The 19,083-nt window shown below is 37.3% G+C and overlaps 1 protein-coding gene across 4 annotated transcripts in view; it reads left to right on the top strand.

The window, feature by feature from the left end:
- The first annotated feature begins 16,103 nt into the window (after positions 1–16,103).
- Positions 16,104–19,083, top strand: part of igf2bp3 (insulin-like growth factor 2 mRNA binding protein 3) — a 28,572-nt gene continuing 25,592 nt past the window's right edge. The window contains exons 1-2 of one of the 4 annotated variants that reach the window (XM_053637534.1): positions 16,104–16,955; positions 17,969–18,029. In XM_053637534.1, the coding sequence (XP_053493509.1) occupies positions 16,781–16,955; positions 17,969–18,029 (236 nt within the window). In that variant the 5' untranslated portion in view covers positions 16,104–16,780. The remainder of the gene's footprint in view (positions 16,956–17,968; positions 18,030–19,083) is intronic. The other 3 variants (XM_053637532.1, XM_053637533.1, XM_053637535.1) reach the window with 3 other exon arrangements.

The raw sequence follows: 19,083 nt of genomic DNA, 5'->3' as shown, positions 1-19,083 counted from the left end.
TTGTTTTTAATAATTTTAAAATAATTTCCACTTTTCCAGGATGATGCTAAGCCTACATGCAGTGTAAACTCTGCAAATTCACCAGTTCAAGTCAAGATGTCCTTCTGAAGCACTATCAGCTTCATCACAGGACCGTTTTCAACTGGCCTTGCATTCACACGGAGTGTGTTTGTGTTTTCAGAACAGCAGGGGCTTTAAGATCCAAGCTTTCTAGATTGCACTGCATTTATATAGATACTACACATACTCACCAAAACTGGACAGTTTCTTCAATTTTCCACTTTGAGTGAGTCTGTGCTCATGATAGCCTCAGATTCCTGTTCTTGGCTGACAGGAGTGGAACACATAGAAATCACATTTCTCCCCATTCTGATGTTTGATGTGAACATTAATTGAAGCTCTTGATCTGTATCTGCATGAATTTATACATTGTGCTGCTGCCTCGTAAATGTCAACTAACTAAATTCCCAATTGGATTTAATGAGAGCCTTCTTAGCTATAGAAAGGCTCTTAGTGTTGCTAGATCAGCATATCTTTCCAGGTTAACAGAAGATAACAAAAATAAGACTAGATTCTTATTTAATTCAGTAGCAAAGTTAAATAATAGGAATAAGTTAAATAAAAGAATATTAGTCCACCACAGAAGCATACACACAAGTCAGTATGGTGTAGTGATGAAAATATTAGGCAAAAAACTCTATTAACTTAAGACTAAGTTAAAAGACTATTAACTTAAATTCAGGTAATTTGAGGTGACCATGTACATGACAATATAACCACATCAGATAAAAAATTTGAATGCTTTATTCCCCTCCAAAAGACCATTAATTTCACTAATTTCCTCTTCAAAATCAATTTCTGTACTAGATCCCTTACCTACACATTTCCTCAAACAGATTCTACCAGAAGCAATCAAAACTGTATTAAAATTAATCAGTTCTTCCCTTAGCTCTAGCTGTGTATGTAAATCTTTGCTTAAACTAGCAGTAATTAATCCCCTTATTAAAGATTCTGTCCTCAACCCCTGTCAGCTGTCCAACTATAGGCCAATATCAAACCTCCTCTTTATCTCCAACATCCTAGAAAAGGTTGTAGCACAGCAGTTAGGATGAATAGGAATAACATTCATGAGATCTATCTGTGAAGGCATAAGAGGTGGGGGGGTCACCCAGATGAGGATGTGTTCCCTTTTGAGTCTGGTTCCACTCAAGGTTTCTTCCTCATGCCATTTCAGGGAATTTTTCCTTGTCACCATCACCTCTGAATTCCTCATTAGGGATAAATTCAATTTGAACAATTATATCCAGATTTCTGTGAAGCTGCGTTGTGACCATTGTTAAAAGTGCTATATGTATTTAGTTGAATTGAATTGAATTGAACTGAATCTCAGCTCCATTTGCAAGCTACTGGTAGGAGAAAGGGCAACATCGCATTTCAGTTTAATCTGGTTTGGAAACTCCAGGATTCGATTATCAGTTATCAGTATGTGAAGTTGCACAGCAGTTATTGAGATTGATATTAAACTGTTAATTTTTACTCAGTAATTCAGGATGCGAGAAGTTAATAATATCTATAATATCTTATACTGTAGATAGCTTCCAGCTAGCTTCTACATTTTCTTTGCAATCATTGTTTAAAACCATAATAACGTAGGCTACAATAATCGAACAATTACGGAAGATAGCATGGGATTACAATCCATAAACGCGTGTGGAGGATCTATAGTTAGCACTTACCAAATGTATTTAGATTAGTAGTTTAGACTCAGTTGTGCATCCGACTGTATAGCCAAGCAATATGATTTTTTTTTTTTTGCTGTCTTCTTTGTATAAATGGCGTCATGGGTCTTGGATTCGGTCAGCTGTTACAAAATGAAACAGTTCACCTAAAAATGTGACATGAGGCAGTGAGACGACGAACAACCATTTATGTTTGTTTGCTAGACTATAATATATGCCTTTAACTCACCTGTGTCTCAGCCAGTGTGGATTTAAATGTTTGCTTGATTGATAAGCTTTTAGTTTGGGACTGCCATTTGAAATATATTCTTCTTAGAGGAGTGAAGTTTATTGTTGACAATACAGGACTGTAATTCATCCATCCATCCGTTTTCTGTACCACTTATCCTTACTGGGTCGTGGGGAACCTGGAGCCTATCCCAAGAGGCATGGGGCACAATCCCCCTGGAAGGGGTGCTATTCCATTGCAGGGCACAATCACACACACATTCACATACCCATTCATACAGTACAAACACTTTTGGACATGCCAATCAGCCTACAATGCATGTGTTTGGATTGGTTGTTCATTTGCCGTTTGTAAGGTATGTGATGTTTATGCACAGTAGCTTGTTTAATATAAGCCTGCCAAAATTCAAGTTTATATTCAATTCAACACTTGCCATGTTGAATTCCTGGATTGTACTACACCATAGAAAGTATATTGACTGATAAATGTATATCTTATTATTGTATACATTTTTGTCATTTAAATAAACTAGAGGTGTAGATGAGAGTGGTATTATTTTCATGTAAAGCTGTTTTGTTATATTTTTAATATGAAGAATGTGCATTAGTAGTGCAATCATAATACTTATAAAGCATATTTAGTATTAGACACTCTAAGCCCAGTTGGTATTGGATACTTTTTTGCTTCAATAAATACCATTATCATTTAAAAATTTTATTTTGTGTTTATTCAAGTTGCCTTTGTTTTATCTTAGATATTGTTTTAATTTCTGAAACAATTTACTATGATATACACAAAAACAGAAGAACTCAGGAAACCAAAGTGCTTTTTCTGTGAAAAATACTTTTTCACAGCACTGTATATTTTTAATGGTATAAATGTGACTCAAAATGACTTCTTCCTATGAGAAAGTCTTATTTGGTGTATTGTCATTTCAGTGTTGTGAACTTTGGATTTTATGGAGTTTTGTGGGGAACATCAAATGCAAATTAGCTGTAACCAAGAATTTGCATGTGACATTTGCACACAACTTTACTAGAAAACTGAGGTGTGATTTTTCTTAGCTGGAAACCAAAAGTTTTACTTTATAAGTTTTACTTTAATTGTGTGATTGTGTGGTGATGTGCTAGTAAGCTGCAGTAACACTTGTTTTCATGTTGCAGTAATGGGCAAGCAGGAGCAGCAGTGTTTGCCCCAGACAAGACTTTATTATTATCATGGCTATGATGGGTACAACAGATATCATGTGTATGACTACAGATACAGGTAAAAACTTGCTATATCATTAAATAATTGGACTTTAATTACTACTGCAGACTTTTTACATGAAGATTACATAATTGATCATACTAAAGCTATTGAGTTGGAATCCAACCCTAACACTTGTCCTATCTTAGCTAGCCAATGAGCCCAAGGACTTAGCATCTACAGGAAATGCATGGAATCTTATTTCCATATTACAATTTGCAGAATTAGCCAAAAGAGGCACATACTGGTGGAGTAAAGACCTTTTTCCTGTTGTTGGCAAGTCAGCTTTATCAGTTTAATGGTTAAAATGCTCATTCCAGTGTCACAATGGCGTAATAATAAACATCTCAGATTAAAAACAGCACTGATCCAGGAGTAGTAATGCACACACTAGTAATCCGAAAGTAAGAGAGCGCCATCTTGTGCAACAAGCCAAATTCACACCCTAACTGGTGCTGTATGTAGGCTACTTGAGACTTAGCTGAGAGTATACTCACCAATATTCATTCAGGTAGAACAGGAATAGCTGACAAGCTGTCAGGTAACGTCCTAACCTAATAATCTTTGCACAGAAGCCTTGTGATGCTAATTTATTTTATCCATGCTGATGATGGATTGTTTTGCAAATATGATGGGGGTTTTTTTGGTCTTGTTTAATATGTTGATGAGCAAAACAAAAAACGTATAGAAATATGACTTCCAGTATTTAATTATGAATACTGAGTGATTGTACTAATGTTTAATCATGACATTTTTTTTTCAGTAGTAGGCATTTGCCATCCTCACAACAGTCATAAATCTCTTTTAAGATCTTGTTTTTTTCTCTCTCTTTTTTTCTCAAGATAAGCATGTAAAAATTGAGACTACATTAATTTTTCTCAGGAACTATGACTGTATTTTGTCCAACATCTACATTGAAAATCTGTGTGCAGCTGATGTCAGGTTGTTTGTTCTTTTCTGCGGGATGATACCTCAATAATGAATCCTTATTTTCATTAGCCTGGTCTGTCTGTCTTTCTTGTACTGTGTTTGTTCTTCAACAAATGGAGTCTAGTTATTATGTTCAAAACAACAATATGTATCCCAAATCAAGAAATTGTTATTTGCAGATGACAACAATGTCCATCTAATAACATTTTATCAGATCCACTTCAGTTTTTGGGTTTGTTACATTCCAGAAAGAAGTTCACTGGGCATGATATCAGAATCTATTGTGAACCTGGACAAACTCAGATCTGGGGTCCTTGAAGCATCATTTCATTATAATGACGGTATGATTTTCCAACCACGAAAGAAAAAGAATAGTGCATCTCGGATTCATTTAATGATGTTTATTTCATGAGCAGGGTTGCCAAGTTCCACGTATTGCAGGTACAGACTGCAAATTAGAAATGGACACCATTGTTAACTTGCTTCCCCGAAAAGACTGAGAAAAAGTAGAATAATATGTCTACGTTTTTCTTTGCTTTAACATTTTGGGCTATTTCTGAGGTTATTGAGTTGTAGTTAGGGAACCCTCCTCTTGAGTTTCCAGATCAGCTGTTCTTTAAAACTGCACATTTAAGTAAAAATCTCCAAAAGTAAAAAGTTTTTTGTTTCATCCTGTGGGATTCTGATGCACACACACAGTCTGAAGCTGGCAAACTTTCTTTAAAAAAACCTAAACAAAATAAATAAATAAATACTCCAAAATCCACAGTACTATACTGTAATCTACAGTACCAATTTCTATACAGCACATATACCCTACATGGATATATTATTTTGTGTCCCATAACAGAAATTGGTTACCAAATATTTCAAAATAAATCAAAAACTTTACTGCTTGCAGAAGTATTCAGACCCTCAGGTTCCAGAAGCTCCAGATGAAATATATTGTCTTAACAAGGATACAGTTGAATTATAATTGGTCTCCACCTGTGAAATATTAATACAGCTCACATTTTCTGAACAAAAACAATCTCAGTTGGACTGTGAAAATTACTAAACAGCATTTGTAAGGAAGTTAAAGATAAGGTAATAGAATTTCATGACCTAGGAATAGAGTAAAATTATATCTAAGAGGTTGAACATCACAGAAAGCACTGTTGTATCAGTAGTGATGATATAGTAGAATATTGCAAGAGCATTGCTTAAGCCTGCTAAAAAAAATTAAGCTTGGGACACTTTACCTTTCAGCAGAACAATTGTACCAACCACATGGCCAAAGTAATGTATGAATGATGTGTGTGTGTGTGTGTGTGTGTGTGTGTGTGTGTGTGTGTACAGTATCTCACAAAAGTGAGTACACCTCTCACATTTTTGTAAATATTTGATTATATCTTTTAATGTGACAACACTGAAGAAATGACACTTTGCTACAATGTAAAGTAGTGAGTGCACAGCTTGTATAACAGTGTAAATTTGTTGTCCCCTCAAAATAACTTCTTCAAACGGAAGGTGGAGGAGCACAAGGACTCTAACATCCACCAGCTCCGTGATGTCGTCATGGAGGAGTGGAAGAGGACTCCAGTGGCAACCTGTGAAGCTCTGGTGAACTCCATGCCCAAGAGGGTTAAGGCAGTGCTGGAAAATAATGGTGGCCACAAAAAATATTGACACTTTGGGCCCAATTTGGACATTTTCACTTAGGGGTGTACTCACTTTTGTTGCCAGCGGTTTAGACATTAATGGCTGTGTGTTGAGTTATTTTGAGGGGACAGCAAATTTACACTGTTACACAAGCTGTACACTCACTACTTTACATTGTAGCAAAGTGTCATTTCTTCAGTGTTGTCACATGAAAAGATATAATCAAATATTTACAAAAATGTGAGGGGTGTACTCACTTTTGTGAGATACTGTATGTATACACACACACACACACACACACACACACACACATATATATATATATATATATATATATATATATATATATACACACACACACACACAGTATCTCACAAAAGTGAGTACATCTCTCACATTTTTGTAAATATTTGATTATATCTTTTCATGTGACAACTCTGAAGAAATGACACTTTGCTACAATGTAAAGTAGTGACCCAAAGTGTCAATATTTTTTGTGGCCACCATTATTTTCCAGCACTGCCTTAACCCTCTTGGGCATGGAGTTCACCAGAGCTTCACAGGTTGCCACTGGAGTCCTCTTCCACTCCTCCATGATGACATCACAGAGCTGGTGGATGTTAGAGACCTTGTGCTCCTCCACCTTCCGTTTGAGGATGCCCCACAGATGACATCTGTCCATGAACTGAATCTGAAGAGAAAGTGGGTCATGCAGCAAGACAACAACCCTAAGCACACAAGCGGTTCTACCCAAGAATGGTTAAAGAAGAGTAAAGTTAATGTTTTGGAATGGCCAAGTCAAAGTCCTGACCTTAATCCAATAGAAATGTTGTGGAAGGACCTAAAGCAAGCAGTTCATGTGAGGAAACCCACCAACATCCCAGAGTTGAAGCTGTTCTGTACTGAGGAATGGGCTAAAATTCCTCCAAGCCGATGTGCAGGACTGATCAACAGTTACCAGAAACGTTTAGTTGCAGTTATAGAGGCAAAAGAGGGCCAGATACTGAAAGCAAAGGCTGACATACTTTTGCCACTCACAGATATGTAATATTGAATAATTTTCCTTAATAAATGAATGACCAAGTATTATATTTTGTCTCATTTGTTTAACTGTGTTCTCGTTGTCTACTTTTAGGACTGGAAAAGGTGATGTTGTTTTAGGTCATATTTATGCAGAAACATAGAAAATTCTAACTTTCAATCACAGACTTTCAAGCACCACTGTATACAGTGCCCTCCACAATTATTGGCACCCTTGGTAAATATGAGCAAAGTAGGCTGTGGAAAATTGTCTTTATTGTTTAACCTTTTGATCTTTTGTTAAACAAAATTCACAAATATGCTCTGCTCTCATGGATGTCAAACAATTGCAAACAAAACAGAGGTTTATAAAAAAAAACAAAACTTTGCTAAATATAGGTGTGCAACAATTATTGGCACCCTTTTAGTTAATACTTTTTGCTATCTCCCTTTGCCAAGATAACAGTCTTCTCCTATAATGCCTTCTCCGGTTGGAGAATATATGGCAAGGGATCTGAGACCATTCCTCCATACAGAATCTCTCTAGAGCCTTCCAATTTTGAGGTCCATGCTGGTGGACTCTCCTCTTCAGTTCACCCCACAGATTTTCTATGAGTTTTCATGTTTTGCCCGTTTCAAATCCCCCCACAACATTTCAATGGGATTCAAATTCAGGTTTTGACTAGACCATTCCATAACCCTCCATTTCTTCTTTTTGAGCCATTCCTTGGTGGATTTGCTAGTGTGTTTAGGATCATTATCCTGTTGATAGGTCCACTTTCAGTTCAACTTCAACTTTCAGACAGATGGCCTCACATTATCTTCAGTCACTCTTTGATATGACGCAGAATTCATAGTTGAATCAATGACTGCAAGCTGTCCAGTCCCTGATGCAGTGAAATGACCCCAAACCATAACATTTCCACCACGCTTCCTAGTTGGTATGAGGTGCTTCTCCTGAAAAGCTGTCTTTGGTCTGGGCCAAACATGTCTGCTGTCACTGTGGCCAAAGAACTCTATCTTTAATTCATCTGTCCAGAGCACATTATTCCAAAAGGCCTGGACTTTGACTATATGCTCATTGGCAAACTGTAATCTTGCTCTAATGTTCTTTTTAGACAGCAAAGGCTTTTTCCTGGCACACCTCCCATGCAGGTCAAATCTCTTTCTGATTGTAGAAGAATGCACTTTGACACCAATAGTTGCAAGACTTACTATCAGATCCTGTGATGAGATTTGGGGATTCTTTGAGACTTCTTTTTGCATCAGATTATCTGCTCTTGGGCTGAATTTGCTGGTACGGCCAGTCCTGGAAAAATTTAAATAAGTCGTTTGAAATCTGCTCCATTTGTAGATTATTTTCCTTACAGTGGAATGATGTATTTCAAATAATTTGGGGATCTTTTTAAATCCCAGTCTCATAGGCATCCACAATATTTTTTAAGGCATTGCAGAACTCTTTAGATCTTGGCATAATGACACCACACACCTCAATAGCAAAGGGAACACCAAACACTAGATATGAGAGGGGTATAAATAAGACAGATTCCACCTGCACTCCCTAAGCAGGTTCTCATCTCTGGCATCCAATCTTCAACACCTGATTCTAATTTTATGGATTTAAAGATGTGATAACTGTAGGGGTGTACTTAATTTTTTGTTAAATTGTGGAAATTATTACAAAATGTACATTTTATGTGTCATTTGATAGTGTATCACCTTTATTAATAGGCACTGTTTCAATGAGGATCACGTTTGCTTGTCCAAATACAATCTCCTGAGATTTTCACACACAACAGTCTCTAGAATTTCCTGTGAGCAGAGGGTGTGTAGGCTGATACACCTTGCTGAAGAGAGAGCAATCAGACTAGAATGACCAGACTGATCTGAGCTGACAGGACTCAGATAGGCACTCTTTACAACCATGGTGAGCAGAAAAGCATTTCAGAACGCACAATCAAACCTTGCGAGGGATGGCCTACAACAACAGAAGCCCACATCAGGTTCCACTCCTGTCAGTCACAAACAAAAATCTGAGGCTATTATGGGCACAGGCATACCGAAACCTGAAAGAAGAAGACTGGAAAAATACCAGGTGATTTTTTTTCTAACCTTCAACTGTCCAGTTTCGATGAGCCTGTTTCCATTATAGCCTCAGATTCCTGTTCTTGGCTGAGAGGAGTGGAACCCTATGTGGTCTTCCACTGTTGCCCATTCACCTGAAGGTTTTGTGCATGTTGAGATGCTTTTCTGCTCACTGCAGTTGTAAAGAGTGATTATTTAAGTTTCTATATCATTTCTGGCAGCTTGAACCAATCTGGCTATTTTCCTCTGATCTCTTTCATCAAAAAGATGTTTCCACCCACAGAACTGTTGTGCACTCAATGTTTTTTTTTGTTTTTCGCACCATTCTGTGTAAACTCTAGAGACTGTTGTGTGTGAAATTCCTAGGAGATCAGCAGTTTCTGAAATACTCAAACCAGCCCATCTTGTATCAACAACCATGGAACATTAAAAGTTACACTTTTTTACTTCATTCTGATGTTTATTTTGAATATAAGTTCTTGACCTGTATCTGCATTATAATTTTTTTGCAGTGCACTGCTGCAACATGATTGGCTGATTAGATAATTCAGCTGTGTTGTTACGGTACTCTTGAATACTTTATTTCATACACTGAAATAATGGTGAGCTTATTAGAAACTGATTGAAATGCGTATTAGAAGGATTGGCAGCTTATAATAACAGTAATGAGATTTTTAACTATTACATCTTATCAATCAATTAATATTAATCTGTAAACCCTAGATAAAAAATTAGGTTTGGGCATTAGGTTGTTATTATTATTATAAGTCAATATTCAACACAAACATCTAGTTGAACACAGAAATACTGCCATAATAAATCTTTTAAAATGCATATAAAAAAAATCTACACACCCCTGCTAAAATGGCAGGTTTTTGTGATGTAAAATAAATCATGTCCACCCTCAGTGTGAAATTACAATGTATAAAAATTAAGCAAAAAACAATTAGAAACATTTGGGGATAAATAGGAAAAACATAAAAGTTACAATAACCTGCTCGCATAAGTGTGTACACCCTTTTATAATTGGGATGTGTCTGTGTTCAGAATGAACAAATCACATTCAATCTCATGTTCAAAAGTAATTATCATACCCATGTCATCAGTGAAATTATTCTGATTAACCCTAAATAAAGATCAGCTGTTTCTGTGGGATTTTCTTGACATCTCCTTGGTTTCATCTGACAGCTGAAGCCATGGTCCACAAAGAGCTTACAAACCCTGTATGGTATCTCAATTGTTGAAAGATATCGCTCAGGAGAGGGGTATAAAAGAATTTTCAAAACATTAGATGTACCATGGAACACTGTGAAGGCCATCATCAACAAATAGAGAGAATGGGCTACCACAGTGACATCACCAAGAACAGGATATCCCTCCACAATTTACAAAAGGACATGACAAGTAATTACCAGGGAGGCTGCCAAAAAGACCTACAGCAACATTAAAGGAGCTACAGGAATATCTGACAAGCACTGAATGCTCTCTGCATGTGACGACAACCTCTCGTACTCGTCACGTCTGGCTATAGGGCTGGGCAATATGACAAAAATATCATGATACTTGAGGACATCATGATACACATCGTGTATATGTAATTTAGCTAACAAACTGTCTGCAAAACAGTAGTAAAATAAATGAAAACATTAAACTGAGTTTGACGATAACTTTCTTTAATTCCTACAAAGACCAAGAAGATTAAGTTTTTCAAAAAAATTACGTCAACTCAACAGCATCCATTCATTTTGTAACAGCATACCATTTATTTTGTAATTATTAAAAATGTTTCCAAAAATACATAATCATACTAATGATATCTCAGAAGTGTATCGTGAAATCATTTATCACAACATTTATATTATATTGATATACCACCCAGCCCTACTGGGCTGTGGGGTAGGGTGGCTAGACAGGAGCCCTTTCTCACACAAAAAAAATCCAAGCTCAATTAAATCACCCCAAATCATGTGGCAAAATATTTTATGGGCTGATGAGACCAATTCCAAAAGATATAATAATTCCATATTTCCAAAAGGTATGTTTGGTTGAAAAAAAAAGCACATCATCCCCATTGTGCAGCATGGTGGTGGCAGCATAATGCTTTAGGGCTGCTTTTCTTCAGCCAGAACAGGGGCTGTTATCAAGGTGGAGGGAATCATGAATAGCTACAAATACCAGTCGATTTCAGTGCTAAACCTTCAGGTGCATGCTAGTAAGCTGACAATGAAAAGGCATGTCACCTTTCAGCACGACCAATATTAGTTTAGGGGTGTGCATACTTATGTAACTAGCTTATTGTACTTTTTTCTCCTAAACGGTTTTCTAGTTGTTTCTTTACTTTATTTGTATAATTTTCAATTTCGCATTGAAAGTGGGAAAACATCTTACATGATTTATCTCATGTGTCATAATCTTACGTCACAAAAACCTGTCATTTTAACAGGGGTGTGTAGACATTTATATCCAATGTGTGCCATTATGTGAATATACAGATCTGATCCCCTTCCAGCTACAATTATATCAGGATGCTTTTTAAAACATTGACAAAATAATATATTTGTGATTTTGTTATGTCACCACACAACTTAGTTTACAGGATTTTTTTCCCCCTTGGTTTACAGGATTTTTTTCCCCCTTGGTTTAACAACATTGATGGTTTGACTGAGTCAGTCATTAAACAAAAATAAAATAAATAAATAAAATAAACATTCTGGTTTAAACTTTTTGCTTCAGCTTTATCAAACATGTAAACAGTTAATACTATTGATCTCATTTCTATTGCATCTTAGCATATTCAGTCAACAGGCCAAAACAAAAATGTATGTATTTTTTTTATACAGATAAATATGTTTATTTGCAATTAATTTATTTACTAGATTTATTAATTTATTGTATAAAGCTCCTTAAAACAATAGGATTTGCTTGGACTCGTTTATAACATTTTTGTGCGGTAGAAATTCTAAAAAGTCATCTATATTTCAGTTTCCATTTGCAATTACCACCACACTAATTTTACCTATTCATTTATTATTGAAGCTTTTTTGAGAACAGAATGAAGTACAAGATGTACAAGGATTTGTTTAAGGTCTCAGGATTGATTACTGCAATGTAAAAAAAAGGATATAAGAATAAAGATTTGCATGGTATTTACATTTAAATTATGGTTACAGTTACAATTACAGTCAAAAGATGTCATTGTGTTTACCCACTATGTAAACAGAGAAATGTTGAAAGGGTAATAGATTATTAGTTATCATTAGTTTCATTCTTAAACCACAGTCTTATATTTAGTTAGGTTTTATGCATTTTATTTACAATTGAATTATATGTATTCACTTTTTAAAAACAAAGTCTCCGTCACTGCACAGTTTATTAACATTATTTCCAATATATACATCTATTGAATTCTTCATGCAGTTGTTTGTTATGCAAGATAAATATACTACTCAGAAAAGCTTCAATGCTCATATTCTCTGTGACCAAGTGAGGAATTATGGGGAAATGGTTTGTATAACCTGTTTTTAATCTCAACTGAATGTGAAGTGAACAACTAAAAAGTCCAACTATTTGTTTTTACAGTTTGCACCTTATACAACATGTGATTCTTCCTACAAACGATATTAATGACCTTCCTATAAATTAAATAGCCCTGGTAAGTTTTAGTTTTCAACATTTGTACCACATAATGTAACAAAACTAACACGTTTAAATTAAGATCTAACATAAGTGTACAGTATCGTTTGTAGTAAACATTTACAGTTTGAAGGATTCTGCACAATTCCAAGTGAAAGAACCAGACAATGTCTAAAATTAAACAGTCAAACTTTATTAGGCAGTTAAATTGTGTTGTTGCTTCTTACAAAAGGTAGTATTTTGCTGTATAGTTTAAACAAACAGAAATAGTCTGATCTGAATCTTTTATACAGTGTATCAGAGTTAAAAAGCGCCGCCATTTTCTGATTTTTAGCCTATGGATTAACTATACTGAAGAACTTCTGAAAAACTGACGAAAATATGGCAAACATCTACTCAAGGAGACAATTCGTGTAAAGAAATATGCAGATGGATTCCTTCAACTCAAATAAATAAATAAATAAATAAATAAATAAATAATCAGTGAAAGTAGGCAGTAGGTTTGCGAGCTACTGAACTTTTCAGCAACATTACCTTTCATTTGAATCAAACATGGCGCTTGCACAGAAAACATCCATCCATACATACATCCGAATGATCACGCCACTGGGAATCATATTACACGACTAAATCGGGGAGAGATCTTTCATTCCGATCATTTTCGAATTCAGATACAACAAGCAGTTATTACTAAAAGAGACGGTCGACTTACAAATGGGTTTACGTCCATATTCCTAAACGGACACGCAGGAGACATTATTTCTCTCCATGCCATCGGCAGCCTGTTGCTATAGAGTTCAAATCATATAGACAGTGCAAACTTAGCCCGAAGTGTACACGATTATAAATACCCTAAATTGACGTTCGAACCTTAAATATACTCAATTAATTACTGTGTGCATAACTGATAATTAGGTTTCAAACTGTTCTTCGGACAAGAATCCAATGAACAACACGAGTGCAGTCTATAGAAAATGTCAGATAACGGGCGGAGCAACGTCTACATTCCACACCCTCACACACAAACAACGAGGCACTGGCACTGCCTATATAAAAAGTCGTGTTAACGATATTTAAAAATACACACTGGATAAAATAATTTAATAATAATAATAATAATAATAATAATAATCGCACACCAAAACGCGCAAGTAAAGAGGTTTCACATTATGTAAGCACCTTATTGTAAGACAAGACATACTATTTGCCATTCGAATAGTTTATGGAGAGAAAACTGTATAGCGACGTAGTTATGGACTAGAGTAAGAATTTTATAACGTTAAAATACAAACTCATCTATAAGGGAATAGATGCCTTGTCTCCTGCCCGGATTCGTATCGAATAGCAAGTAGAGGAAACCAATGAATGAACACTGCTGTGCGCGCCAGTGGGCGTGGCAAGGGGCGAGACGCCCTTTTCTGATTGGTTTTTCATACCAACCAATCAGAGCGCTTCATATGTTTCCCACTCTGTCTGTGTGTGTGTGTGTGTGAGAGAGAGAGGCAACTAAACATTAGCCAGTAAACGTAACACCAAAGTCTACAAAGCAGCTGTTTTTACAGGGGCAAAGAGAAGAGCAAATACAAAACTGCAGTCACAAAGAAATTTTAATGGGACATAATGAGGGGGAAAACCCTGAAATATTAAACCCCCCACCAATCAGTGCCAACGTGGGGTATGGGACGAACTGACTAAAAAAAAACACCCCATAGAAATTAAATAGATTCTTATTATTGATACTTATTAGCTTGCTAACCTAGCTGGTTGAATTGTAAATATGGTGCTAAATATAATCATAAATATGTAAATCACCAGACTTTCCATGATTAGCCAGTTGGTCTTTTGGCACCTCACAAGAAGAACAAACTCTTTCCAGATGAAACAACAACAAAAAGCAAGAGATGCCCACCAAATACTTTCTGACACCAGTCTTGGCTCACACAGCTTTCTGTGTCATCCACGTTAGCAAACAACCAAAGAAGAAACAAAGCCAAACAACAACAACAACAAAAAAACACCCAACAAAACAAAAAAACATTATTTTATAAATACATAGGAAATAGGAAAATGTTGCACTTGGAACAGGATATGCTTCTAGAGAGGAGTGTCATTTCTGGGCTCAGGGAAATGTGTCTGTCCTTGGGGACTTGAACACTGTCTGATTTTAATAAGGGCAATGTGTACATTAAAATCAAAATGACAGGTAAATAACAACTTTCCCCCTTTTCTATACATATTTCTAGATATATAAAAACAGTGGCCCCTGCACTTCATTGTAAATCTCTGGAATACTAAGATCTAAGAAAAAGCAACAAACCAATACACCAATGTTCCCTATGCACATAACACCTCAGTCTCAGGACAAAACAACAGACTGGGTAAGAAGCATCCAAATTATGACACAGCAAATAATACATCACATAAATTCACTGAGACAATTCAGTGCTAGTGTTATGGTGTGTTATGATGATCCAATGGCACACTACCTAAGTTTCGAGATAGATAGTGACTTAGTTAACAGTGGTTGGCTAGAGAGAGGAGCAGAACCAAACAATCCTGCCTGTTTGAAGAACAACCGGATATGCCCGCAAAACACAGCTAAAACTGAAATGAACTTTCTCAAACAGCTGGAGAATTCTTCAATAACCTTAGCACTAAATATGTTGAATTCAACAGCAAATATTTACAAACACTGGGGGGAAAAAAGTAATTAGCAGTGTGCAAGGTGAGTTGTACATTTACAGCACAGCAGTCCTCCCTCGCCTGTGAGCAGATCCCACAGCAATACACTTTCGCAGGCCTTAAAATGTTCTCATTCTTATTTTATGACATTAATATTCAAATTTTTAACCCAAGCTTCGGTAATACAAATGTGCATTTGTCATAAAGCACCTTGAAATGTTTCTATTCGGTTTTCTGACTATGTATGAAAGCGTGGTGTGGAATGGTTCACTGTTTCCGTTGACCGCCGTGCTTTATTTTTTTTTTTCTTCCCAATTTTCTTTTAGGAAGTGTTATGTCTTAAAGGAACAGCATGGTTCATTGTTGGCGTACAAGAGCTGTTAGTCTACTATGTTGGGGGAAAAAAACATCATTTTCCATACAGGCTACAAACGTGCAGCGGGATAGTATAGTGGTTTTCATTGAAACCGTTACTATTTTAAACAATTAAACGATACAGGTTTTTAAAAAATTACAACTATTTGTATAAAACCTGAAGAAGCAGCTGCTATTCTTGTCTACTAGACTCAAATAACACGCACACGGGATACAAATATAGGCCAAGAAGCAAGGGGTAGTCTTACTACGTGTGTGGTAGCCTTTTTCACTCCATACATTTGAGAAAGAGTCACAAGTGCAAACCGTGTGCATTAACATACTATTTTAACTGTGTAAAATGTTAACATGAGTAAAGTAAAAGCCGTTTAGAGCCCGAACACGCAGGATGTGTTTTATGAATGTCAGACCCTCCCCCTCTGCCACTATACGACAGGCCTCCATAGGTTTGTCCCCCCACCCTTCCCGTTGTGTACTGTGTAGCGGGCGCGCGCCACGCCGCTTTACTACATCACTGACAGCCAATCACGAGCCAGGAAAAGAAAGTTCACCGAGATGAATACTACTGGAGTCTGCACGGAATCCCTCAGTCCACACAGCCAGGTTTTACCTCAAATCCAATCACTCCTTCATTACCCAGTCTCTACCCACACGCCAGTCTTTCTCAAAAGTCCTGCACTTATCCTAATTGATCAAGCGGCACTCCTCACTCATGTGGAGGAATTGATTTGCAGTTTGAACACGTGGCTCACTAAAAAAAAAAAAAACAAAAAAAAAAAAAAAACGGAATAACCGTGGGGTTTTTGGTCCCATTGTCTTCCCTCGATTTTATTTGGAGGCGGCGCCCGCATTAACGTGTGACTTTTTTTTTCTTCCCCTGTCGCGTTGGTTAAGAACTTCGGACGAAGACACACAAAAAAAGTAGTTATTTTTTCCTTTGAAGTCTGAAAACAAGAGAGGGAGGACATGCAGTAAGATATTGGAGGCAGCCAGTGCGCAGTTCCCGTCCATCATAATTCTCTTGTATCTATCCAGGCAGCTTTGGAGCGAGTGAGGAGAACACGCCCGCTCCGGCTGATAGACAGTGCGCCGCTCTCTCACAGCACTGCCCGTCCGAGGGACGCGATTAAAAAGGGCTGCTCTTTTGCAAAACACGGTCGCTTTTGCTTTCTTTTTCTCCCCTTAACCGCGCGGCAACATGAACAAGCTATACATCGGTAATGTAAGCGAGCAGACGAGCGCGCTCGACTTGGAAACTATCTTTGAGCAGTGGAAGATACCGTTCAGCGCGCCCTTTTTAGTCAAAAGTGGCTACGCGTTCGTGGACTGCCCGGACGACAAGATCGCGATGAAGGCCATTGACACACTTTCAGGTGAGAATGGAGACTTGTTTTAATTTCGGCACGTTGTGTCCCCTCTAATACGTGCACTTGTACACGAGACGTTCACGCGCTTTGCAGCTGAAATGCTGCGCGAGGAGGGAGCGATGGTGCCTAGGTAAGTGTGTGTCGATTTGACCGGTGGGGTTTTTTTTTTTTTTTTTTTAAACCACAGGTTTTCCGCGCCGAAGATACAAAGTGGCCACTCTCTGCTCGAACAGGCCACATACCATCCTTTCAATGAAATTCGCGGCGTCCTAGGAATAGGCTTTACACACAGGCAAATGAGTGTAAAATCAGTTTCAATTCAAACTCCTTTTTGGCAAAGCAGTTCCGCTGTGTGTATCTTCAATGCTCTGACTCACGTAGGCGTTCACATAGGCCTGTTTTCTTTGGTAATTGATGTATCTTTCGGATACTATGAATGTTACAAAGTATCCTCGTTGGGTTATAAACCCGGCTCCATTGTTAAAACCGCATTCACGTAATCGCCGTCCTGAACGCTGACCCGCCAGGTGGCTGGGTTTGGTGGCGTGGAGTCTACTCGTAAGGCGCCTTTGATTAACACTAAACATTTTAAGGCGTCATCAGATTTATACACCGACCCTTAATTAGCTTTTGTGTGTTCGTGTGTGTAGACTTTGCCAGACTCGAATGTAGTTTCCGTCCTATTTTCCTCAGCAAGTCAGTTTTTCGCTGTGCTCGATTGAGGCCTGCTCGTGGTGCAGGGGGCAACTTTGTCTTCCATGTTTAACCTCCAGGAACTAGCGAGGATCTCTCGCTCTCTCTCTTTCTGATTCAGCTAATTAATTAGCAACTATACGATGTAAATGCCTTCATTAAGTCACTTCCATTATACGTGGAGATATATATATATATATATATATATATATATATATATATATATATATATATATATATCCTATTTTAAAATGGGTATCGCTTGAAAACAATTAAAATTAAGAGTCTTGGCTTTGACTAATAAAATGTTTTTTCCCCCCCCCCAGGAAAAGTAGAACTTCACGGAAAACTTCTAGAGGTAGAGCATTCAGTCCCCAAGCGTCAAAGGTAAAAAAAAAAAAATAATAATTAATTAATAATAAAGAAGCACCACTTTACCCCTGGCCTAGCTTTCTCTCGTAATAGAAAATTGCGTCTATGGTCTCAAATATTGGTTGTAGTTAAATTATTTAGTACCGTGGGTCTATGGTAGCTAGTTTCAATGTTTTCATTATGTATGTAGCATTGTATTCTCAAATAGATTTCAACTTGGGTATTTCGGACTGAACACCACAATGAGCGAGAAATGTGTGTATGGGCTGATTTTAACCTGAAACCCGTTTTTCGCCTTAAACAAATGCACGGCTGTGTGCTTTAAATAAACAACTCACTCCAAGCTGTCGGCAAAGGCCGCAAGAAATCCGGCACATCAGCATGTTAGCACACAAGGCCACGGGTTTCTTTTTAATTATTTTTTTTTAATAAATAGTAAACAGTGGTGACCATTTAAGAAGGAATTGCTTTTTTCCTCGTGTCCCCTCTCGCTTCCGCTTGTTTGCTCATGCGCGGTGTGTGAACTCCCCATAGCCCCCACACACACACACACACAGAAGGGTTCGAGGCCTAGTTTACGAAAAGCGGCTTTAGCTTAGGCAGGGTCCGCATACTGCATTTCCGCGTACTTTGATAAAAGCACTGTTCATTTTAACAGTAACTTCCATGAGCGTGTGTAACTGTAAGAGAAATGCGAGCTTTATACTCGGTGTGAATTTGAATGAATCGCGTAACAGTATTGTCTTCACGTTAGGGGAGTTGGTTTTCAAACTACAAGCAATTGGACGAAATATTTTTTTAAAATAAGGCAGATAATAGTTCTACTACGTTCACAAAACAGCTGCATAATGGTGCTAAAACGATTTACACGTTTACAAAATGGTCCTGGGGTGAAATGTTTTGTGAAATCCGTACAAAGGCTAAACAGCCTTCAGTGCGAGCGCCTCCTATTAAAATGGCGAGTTCCGGGGAGATCTTGGTACAATTAAATCCAGCCACACCCTGAAAAGTGTCCCCTATATTTTGCTTGTATGGTTGAATAGGTTTTTGTATAGATGTGTAAAGCCGC

The sequence above is a fragment of the Ictalurus furcatus genome, chromosome 12 (genome assembly GCF_023375685.1).
Source record: "Ictalurus furcatus strain D&B chromosome 12, Billie_1.0, whole genome shotgun sequence".
Classification (NCBI taxonomy): domain Eukaryota; kingdom Metazoa; phylum Chordata; class Actinopteri; order Siluriformes; family Ictaluridae; genus Ictalurus; species Ictalurus furcatus.
This window is presented reverse-complemented; position numbering and strand designations above follow the sequence as displayed.